The sequence below is a fragment of the Elaeis guineensis genome, chromosome 6, assembly GCF_000442705.2.
Source record: "Elaeis guineensis isolate ETL-2024a chromosome 6, EG11, whole genome shotgun sequence".
Taxonomy (NCBI): Eukaryota; Viridiplantae; Streptophyta; class Magnoliopsida; order Arecales; family Arecaceae; genus Elaeis; species Elaeis guineensis.
Window position 1 is genome coordinate 117,233,057 of NC_025998.2, and position 9,806 is coordinate 117,242,862.

General features: G+C 35.4%; 1 protein-coding gene across 1 annotated transcript; it reads left to right on the top strand.

Annotated features, from left to right (window-relative positions):
- Positions 1–6,915: 6,915 nt before the first annotated feature.
- LOC105046714 (caffeoylshikimate esterase) lies at positions 6,916–7,794 on the top strand. The gene has a single exon (XM_010925388.4). The coding sequence runs from the start codon at positions 6,916–6,918 to the stop codon at positions 7,792–7,794; it is 879 nt and encodes a 292-aa protein (XP_010923690.3).
- The last annotated feature ends 2,012 nt before the right edge of the window (positions 7,795–9,806 follow it).

Genomic DNA, 9,806 nt, shown 5'->3' on the forward strand with positions numbered 1-9,806 from the left:
GATCTTTGCTCGGATTTCGCCGGAGAAGGAGACTCCCATCGGGAGTCTTCTTCCCGATTTTGAATTCCCCTGTTTCCTTTTTTTTTTTTTTTTTTGTTTTGGGCTTTGTGGGCTGAAACGGGTTTGGGCTATAACATTGTAATTATGAAAATAAATGAAGAAATAAAAGAGACAAAAAGGAATAAAGCTTTGAAATTCAAAAAATAGAAGAGAACGAAAATCAAAGAAAGTAATCATGGTTGGGTCTTGTATTGGGTTCGAGTCGGATCAAATCATTTATCTCAAGATCCAAATCAATCCAAAAGACTCTACGGGTCAGATCGAGTCGGGTCAGATCGGATCCAAATTCAGTAAATTCAAACCCGATCCGAAAAATGAAACGAGTCCTATTTTAGAATCCAACCCGGATCCATGGGTCCTTTAAGACGGTTTGGATCAGGTTTATGCAGGTCAAATCGGATGGGATCATGGATCAACCCAACCCATTTACAGTCTTACCATTTTGATTTCAAGAGAGAATAAAAATACTCTAATCTTCCAAAATCTAATCTCTGTTCTCTCCTATAATTCAAATTTCATTTCAATTCTAATTTTGATTCCAGTCATAAATCAAACATATCGAGAGTATCACTATTTCGATTTCTATTTCAATCATTCTAATTCTACTTCTAATTTTAATTCTAATTATTAATCAGATACAACCTATTAAAGATTGGTACAAAGTTATGCCTCCATATTACTTTTCCATCCGTATTGACAACATAATGACGGTGCATTTAGTTTGTGATAGGAATTAGAATTAAAATTAGAATCGAAAAAAAATTTAAATGCTAGAGGGGAGTAAGAATTCAGTTTTGGAGGATTAAAATATTTTTTTATTTTTTTTTAGAATCAAAATAAAAATGAAACTACTCTCACCAGAGGTTAGAATAGAAATCACCTATGCCTATTTCCATCTGAAAGTCCTTCTCCCTCTAATAGAACATGTCCCAATATACCTTGTATACTTTAAAGCTATGCCGTAGTGTCCAACAAAACATTCCAAATAAAACACCAAAAAAAATCTTTTGACCTGCGAGGGGAGGAGAACGCATAAATGTCTTTGCGTACCATGGGCCCCATCAACCTTAAAGGCATTTGTATGCCAAATATATATATATAGTTGGGGCAGCCCTTGTACTGTACACAACGGTTCCCTTTTTCACTCCCTCCTGGCGTAAAAGCTAATAACATTAGTTTCCTTTGACAGTGTACTAAAACAGCATACAAAAGATTATAGTGCAGGTTCTCCAGGCTAGGACTGATCAAACGTTCCTTGCCTACTTAGTATCAATACTTGTTGCACAAGGTGGTGGCTGGTCACTGATACAAGTAAATGGTGACACCACTTAAAGAATAGTATTTTTTTAGCTTGGCCAGCTATAGATCAACGGGGATTAACAACTTGACAAAATCTATTGATGTAGATGGATCATCAAACTCGATGTTGACCACTTTATTCAATATGGATATTCAGAAAGATTATCAGACTCAATGTGGATCACTTTCGTCACTATAAGAATTTAAGTGGATCACACCGGCTACTACAAATAGAGCTAAACAGAATCTAGGAGCAAGATTTGCCACATCAAAAAGCCGAATTGTGTGCTAAACTTCAAGAAGCAGTTATTTGATTATACAATACCCGATTGAGATTATCTTTTTTTTTTTTCCAAATTGGGTATCCTTTCAAAATCTACAACTTTAGAACAGCTCCAAAATAGGTTAAATCATGTTAAAATTTCTTCATCTAAGCCTCGAAATAGATTAATCCATCCGAAAATTTTCTTTTAGATAAGATTTTGATCAAGCATAGCTTCCAATCTAAAAAAAATCTAATGGAGCGAAAGAAGGTAGAGTTGATTTGAAATTGAGATCTACTTTCTAAAGAGTTTTAGCTTTTCTCAGATTATTTCTATTAGATATATCTATTTTAGGTAAAAAAATCTCTTTAGAACTAGAAAGGAATCCAACCCAATTTATGTTGAGACGGACCTTATTTTTATAAATAGAAGGTAAATACCTCATTTTTAATCAATGAAAACAAATAAAAGAGAAAGAAAATAGGATTGATCTTTACTTTCGAAAATTCTCCTCTTCTTCTATCTTTTTTTTTTTGAGAGATCCAAGTTGAACGGATTAAAGAAAATCTTCATTCTCTCCGATTGGATCAAATTGGTATCAGAGCTTCGGTCCTATACATTTATGGAAGGTCCAAAAGTGCAAACAATATAAGTAGTAAGGAGAATGGCTATTCATGCTTGAAGTATATTGAAGGACAAAAAATGAGTATGGTTGCTAGTTCTACCTTGATAGATGACAAGATAAAGGAACATTTTATATACCTAAAGAAGAAGATTGTCTAACTCATCTAAGTCATACCTCGATTGGCAGTACTTTCTACACAAGCACCAGCAACTCCTATAGTGAAATTACCTCTTATGTTTAGAGATCAAGATCTATCATCTAACAAAGAAGACCAAGGCTAGAAACTATCTTCGAGTAAAGTCAATCGTACTTCAATAGTGAGGTAGAAAAGTAAGCATTTTCTTACATTCAATTTTGATTTAGTAGGAGCTAATCTTTAAATAAAGGGAGCTCTGATCTAAATGGATCATCAAGTTCGATATGGACCATTTTGACCATTATGGATGTCCAAGATGATTACCAAACTTAATGTGGATCATTTTCAGCATTACGAATATTTGATATAGATCACGTCGGGCACTACGAGTAGAGCTAGATAAAATCCAAGAGCAAGATTCACTACATCAAGAAATCAAATCATGCGATAAACTTCAAGAGGCGATAACTTGATCATATGATGTCCAATTGAGATGATCTTTCCTTTCAAATTGAATATCTTTTCGAGATCTACAACTTTAAAATAATCTCAATAGGAACTAAATATTAGACTAAATTTTTTTCATCTGAGCCTTAAAACTGATTGATCAACCTGAAAATTTTCTTTTCAAATAAGATTTTGACTGTGTAGCTCTCAATCCGAAAAAAATCCAGTAGAGCGACAAAAGATAGGATTAAGGTAGAAGTTGAGATCTATCTTCCAAATAATTTTATTTTTTTTCAAATTATTTCTACTAGATACGTCTATTTTAGGTAAAAGAATACCTTTAGAACTAGAATGAGGAATCCAACTCAATTTGTATTTAGACGGACCTCTTTTTTATAAATAGAGGATATGTATCATATTTTTAATTGATAAAAATATTTTTTAAAAAATTTGATCTTTACTTTAAAAAAAAAGTTTATCTTTTTTTGAAGAGATCCGAGTTGAGCAGATTGGAAGAGATCTTCCTTCTCTTCGATCGGATCACCCATACTTGCAATAAATGGTAAATTAAGTAATTCTAAAACTATATTTGAATGCGAACTAAGAGGGCATAGAAATTATTTAGTTGAATTATTCTCTCTTTTTTCAATCAATTATTTATTTGAAACATTTGAATTAAATCACTTCTTCAGAAAGGTAGAATAGTTATTTCTGAAATGTTGGTCTAATTTTCAAACATCTTTTTCCACTTAATCTAAGAATAAATTACTTTATAAAGTAAGATGTAATATTTTTATTATTATTATTATTTTGGAGTAGAGAGGAACAATAGTAAATCAACTAATTTATTTTGAGTTAACCTATTTGACTTTCAAATGCAACCTAATATATAATTGCAACCAAAGAGAAATTTTTTATCGTTGCCACCTCACGAATTGGAAGTGGCTTTCCTCTCTCAGAGAGAGAGAGAGAGAGAGAGAGAGAACTCATAAGCAGATTATTAAGCAGAAATCATTTTGTGCAGGAGTGTATGGTAAATGGACAGCCATACAAATTCTTATTCATGGTTGCATAGCACCACAAGTCTCTCTCTTACACACATACCAATTGGTTTTTTGCATCATGCTAGGTCCAGACTCAGGCTGTTACACATAATATTCTTGTTGGACAATGGCCTAGCTTGAAATTAAAGTACAAAAGAGTGTTGATTAATTAGAAAAATTAGCTAGGTTAGATCTTCTAACTTTAGCTTGGATGGCCTGATTGATATTTAGCCTATTAAAGTAATCTAGGATGAAATCACTAACTCTATGTATTCATATAATTATTCAAAAGGTGTACTCTAAGGGATAAATTCTAAGAATTTTTTTTTATAAAAAAAATCAACAAAGTATTAGCATGGTGACCTTTAAGATGTTAATAGCATTTTTCAAATTACTAAAGCCTTGCATTATTTACAATTTTTCTTTATTTAAAGAATTCTTTTATTGTTAAGTCATCAAAATAATGGTTCATGAACTCTATGGTTTATTCATGAAATATTGATGGCTTAATCTCAACTCCTAATTGAATATTCATAATTTATTCAACAAGTAACCATGGCTTATGTAATAACAATGTTATTTGTTATGGTTTTTGTCTTTGTTTATCATTTCAAAATGAAATAGATTAATTATATTTATCTATAGCTATTAAGGATATGTGAGATTTTAGTTCCTCATCAAATAATAAATGGAGACAAAACTGATATAATTGCTTGGACCAGAACCTAATAGTTTAAATTTTATGTTAAGTTAGATTCCAATAATGTACATCAAGTCTGATTGAACTTGGACTCTTCATATCTCTCCAACAAATGGCATAAGAGCAGACAGTTGATAATCTTGGGCAAACTTTGTCAATGAAGTTGTTGAAGGTGCTCAATCAAAGCATAGGCTAGGCCATGATTCTTGAGAACATAAACTTAAGAATGTTTAGTTAATGGAAAAAAATTTTCATCATTGAGATATTTTTTCTGGGAAGCTGATACAATTGGATATATGATACCTAAGAAAATAGTTTTTGTATATTTGATTGACTATAGGGAGTGACATATTTCAAAATATCTCGTATTCGGTTGAGCATCTACTTTCCTAAGAAAGTTATATAAATTATCTATTATGTCCTTAATAAAAGAAAAGATCTTAAGCTTAAGAGCATATTTGAAAGAAAGAATTAATTATCTCAATTTCTAACGGATAGGAATTGGACTTTTTCATATCCCATATAGATTTTTTTTTATAAAATATAAAAATTTTATTTCCATGGAAATGCTAATTTTCCATGTTTCTTTTGAGAACTCAACAAAGAGTTTCTCCATTTTTCCATTGATCATACTTTCCTCTATTCTCTTCTCATGTACCAAACGAGTGCTAAGTGTGGTAGAGAGTAGCTGTTGGGGCGGATGACTATTGAAATGATTTTTCTAATATGAAATAATTAGTAGGAGAGACAAGGATTGATTTAGATACTTGAGCCTAAAGACTAAAGGATTTAATTATTATGTTGTGGGTCTAATACGTATATCAAGACCTTCTCCTATTTGGACATAGACTCATATCCCCTCGACAAGTGGTATCAAAACCAATAATGATCTTGAGCAAACTCTCCAAAATGGTAAAGACAGCATGGGCAGCTCATGCTGAGTGGATGTGGTAAACGGACTCAATGGAGCAAGGCATTGGGTTATGGTGCAAGCTTAAGCATGGTTCTTGGGAGAGAGAACTCTTGCAAGGTATAATGAAACAATATGGCTTTTGGATAGTAGATAACTCTTGGACTGAAGCAGTGATATGCTTACATCAAAGAGAAAATCAGTGACATGCTATGATGAAGCATGGCTCTTGAAAAGTAGATCTTGGACTGGAATTGTGATATGCAGCGCACTGAAAAGAGTGATTGTGTACAGGACCTGATTGGAGAGTGGTTGATTGGACCTGAGAGGGAGTCAAAAATCGGCTCACACATGAAGAGGAAGAATGCAGAATAATTATGGAGAGGTAGAAATAATTGATATAGATGAGTAGGCCCAAATCTAGTGGCTTAAACGTTCCCGTCGAGTTGGCTTTCGACAGGCGTATGATATCATTATATTCTTATTTATAACTACTTTTGATTTCTTGAATTCTTTCTGAACTTTTGGGCTTGCATGTTTCTAAATTTTGAACCTGAATTTACATACTAGCTGAATGAACTTGCGAGTATGAAGTAATAGGTTATGTGAGGAGTTGCAATAGAATCTTCCGGTTAATTATTTACCTTGGGAGCTCACCAGAACTATAAAATTAGAGAGGTCACCTGTCTTATTTCCTTTGCACATCATGCTCTCTATGATATGACTAAACTTGTATAGATTTTTCCAATATATCCATTTGAAATCATTTTCTTCAAAGCGTGCATGGTTGACGCAAACACATAGAGGGACCACTCTTTACTTAAAGAATGATATTACTTGAAGAAATGCTATATAATTTTCTCAAGCAACATCTTCTTATAGGCCACCACTCATGTTCTTTAATGGGATAATTCCTTGCTTTTCTTCCACGATTTTCTCTAGAATACCCACATATTTCTTTCAACACCAATAAACAAAACAAATATAAGTGTATTAAATCAACAAGATGGCCTACAAGAGTGTAAAATATTGATTGAAGATAGTATTCTCTTTCATGCCATCAAAATAAGCTACCTCAGTGATATCCTTCCTTGAAATGCCTGTCTCAAAACAGAGGAACTAATAGCTCTCAAAAGTCTTTCTATCTTCTGGTGCATGTCTTTTTCTCAAACCATCCACATTGATTAGGCATAAAAATTAGGCCTGGGGAACTCAACGGCCCCCCAACACTATTGAATGCCAACAGTCCCAAACACTACCACTCCCACAAGCACAAAAGCCAGGCTTCATCCCTCAAGCTCAATACCAACAGTCCCTCCTTTACCTCCATATGAATCATCCCATACACCAAGCCAACAAGAACAGCCCCTATGGGGGCCTCACTAGAGAAGAGTTCTACCAAAAGCACCAAATCCTCCATCAGGAGGCCCACATGCTCAACAGGCACAGCATGAAGATCTTCACCCAGACTTGGCGTCCAGCCTCGCCATCGGTCAAGCTCAACGGCATCGTCGCGATGGTCCACGGCTACAATTCGGAGAGCAGCTGGATTTTCCAGCTCACCGCCGTCGCCATCGCCAAGCTGGGGTTCCTGGCCTGCGCTCTTGACCTCCCCGGCCATGGTCATTCCCAAGGCCCCAGAGGCCACATTCCGACCATCGGTCCGGTGATCGATGACTGCATCCAATTCTTCGACTCGGTCCGGTCGGCCCACGGCCACCTCCCGGCCTTCTTATACGGTGAGTCTCTTGGAGGAGCCATCGCCATGCTTGTCTATTTCAAACAAAAATCTAAGTGGGACGGGTTGATCCTAAACGGTGCCATGTGTGGCGTGTCAACTAAGTTCAAGCCGCCATGGCCGCTAGAGAAGCTCCTGCCATTCGTGGCGTGCATCACGCCGAATTGGAGGGTGACGGTAACGGAGTCTCTGGTGGATAGGTCATACAAGGAGAATTGGAAGAAAGAGTTGGTGAGGAGGAGCCCAAGAGCTCAGGAGTTCGAGCACCCGCCGGCATCGACGGCGTGGGAGTTTCTGAAGGTTTGTGAGGAGATTGGGAGGAGGTGCAGCGAGTTGGAGCTTCCGCTGCTGGTGCTGCATGGGGAGGAGGACTCGGTGTGTGACTCCGACTCGGCCGAGTTGGTGTACGCGTTGGCGCGAAGTGAGGACAAGACGTTGGAGATTTTGCCGGGAATGTGGCATCAGTTGATTGGAGAGCCGCAGGAGACCGTGGAGTTGGGATTTGGGATCATTTTTTCTTGGCTCAAGGATAGGGCCAAAAGAGCTTCTTTGGCCTATTCTAATAATTATTAATGAACCTAAAGATCGTTGTGATGGAAATTATCTTGATGCAATGTTGGTGTTGTATGGGTTAATTATTCAATCATAGTTTGCATGAATGTTATCGCTCAAAAAATGATATGAATTTATTTACTATTAGTATTTTTTTTTTTTTTTAACTTTTGCTTATTCTTTAGTTCAAGAAATAACAACCTAGATGTTTAATTCTCCCTCATTGTTGTGATAAAAAAAAATCTCCTTATTTGATTGGGTTTCTCATCTGAAGGTGCCATAAAATTGATGATTCATTTGATTGTAGTTTGCATGAATTTTTATTCTCAAAAAAATTATTTGAATTTATTTAAGATTACTAAATTGTTTATTTTCAGCTTATATATGCTTTTGTTAAAGTAATAATGACCGGAGTATCCTAACACTTTTGTTCATATGATTGGGTTTCTTGTTTGGAGGCGCTCATGATAAAATTGGTGAATTATTTGATAATAATTTGCACGAGTTTTTGTTCTAAAAAACATTATATAAATTTATGTAATCTTAGTAAATTGTTTGCTTTTTACTTATGTTTTTGTTAAAGAAATAATAACCGAGGTGTTTAACTCTTTTGTTCATTTGAGTGGGTTTCTAATTTTATTAATGATATGGTTGAGCGGCATGCCTTCATCCCAATAAAAGATGGAGTTCTCCATCTGGGCCCTTTCAGGCATTAAGTGAGGGGGGAAAACATAGAAAAAAGGAAAACAACTCTTAGCTCACATAACTTTCCTAGCAGGGCCGGTCCTGATATTTTTTAGGCCTGGGGCCAAATAAAAAAAAAAATATTAAAAATTGATATATTTTAAATATTAATTATTCATAGCAGATTGAAAGAGGAGGATTGGAGAGATTTACTTGACTTTTTGATGGATTTTGATCTGATTTTTGACGTCCAAAATAAAGAAGAATCACCGATGGACAGCAGAATAGGATGAAAAGATCGGAGACGGAGGAGGAGGTGGGGGAGAGGAGCTACAGATTGTGAGAGGGAGAAGACGTTTGATTTATCCAAAAAAGCCGTTGGGGTGCTGGGACTCGGGAGAGGAAGAAGGCGTTTGATTTACCCAGATTAAAAAAAAAAAGGCCTGGGGCGGTCGCCCGCTTTGACCCGCCCCAGGGCCGGCCGTGTTTCCTAGGACCAAGAAAGAATGAAAGAAAGTCATAGTAATCTCACCTTTGGTAGTGATCATCTTTCTTTAGCTAGCAACAACAAAATCGGTGAGCATGGTAAGTCCGGTGTTGCCAGAGTTTCTTCATTGCCACAAAATAGGACTCTACCTACCAATTATTGCCGGCATTGCTTCATAGGATGATATATTTTGTCCTCAGTTGCTGAGACCAATATGCTATAATACCATATTCACAAGCTCCTTCTCAAAAAGTTGTTTTATTTTGTTACCAAAAAAATATATTTATTTATAATTTATAGTTGATATGAAAAAAACATATGATAGAATTTATTGAAAGATCATGAATTACATTATAAGTTCGTCAAGTACCCAATTAAATGGGCTGGCTTGTTCCGGTATCAGCATTACACTCACCTCTTGAGGAATTTCTAAACTTATGATGTCTTGCACTTGATTTGTTGGTGGTATTGTATCCAGGATTTATTGATGATATCACCCAGATTGTAGTGTTTCAATGTGGTTAGAGGAGTGCTCACTTGATTTATTGATAATTTGATAATGTTGGTGACACACTCCGAATCCAGCATCTGGATCGGACACGTGATGGCCGTATACTCTTTAGAACAAGATCCTAAAGAATATGTCAGGTCTATCTTTTTCTCAGTCATCAATCTAACTTAGGCAATGGTAAAAGCAAATCCAACAATTTTTATTCAAATAAAATATAGTTCTTTAATATCTCATTATAATTAAGATCAAAATATTTATTCAAAAATAAACTAAGCGAAATCTTCTAAGATCCTATGCTCCTCACTGCTTGGTCCCAAGCTCAATAGAATTTTCTGGATCTAAAAAAACAGA

Excerpts from the sequence above, each read along its gene's own strand:
- LOC105046714 (XM_010925388.4), top strand. The coding sequence starts at position 6,916 with ATGCTCAACAGGCACAGCATGAAGATCTTCACCCAGACTTGGCGTCCA.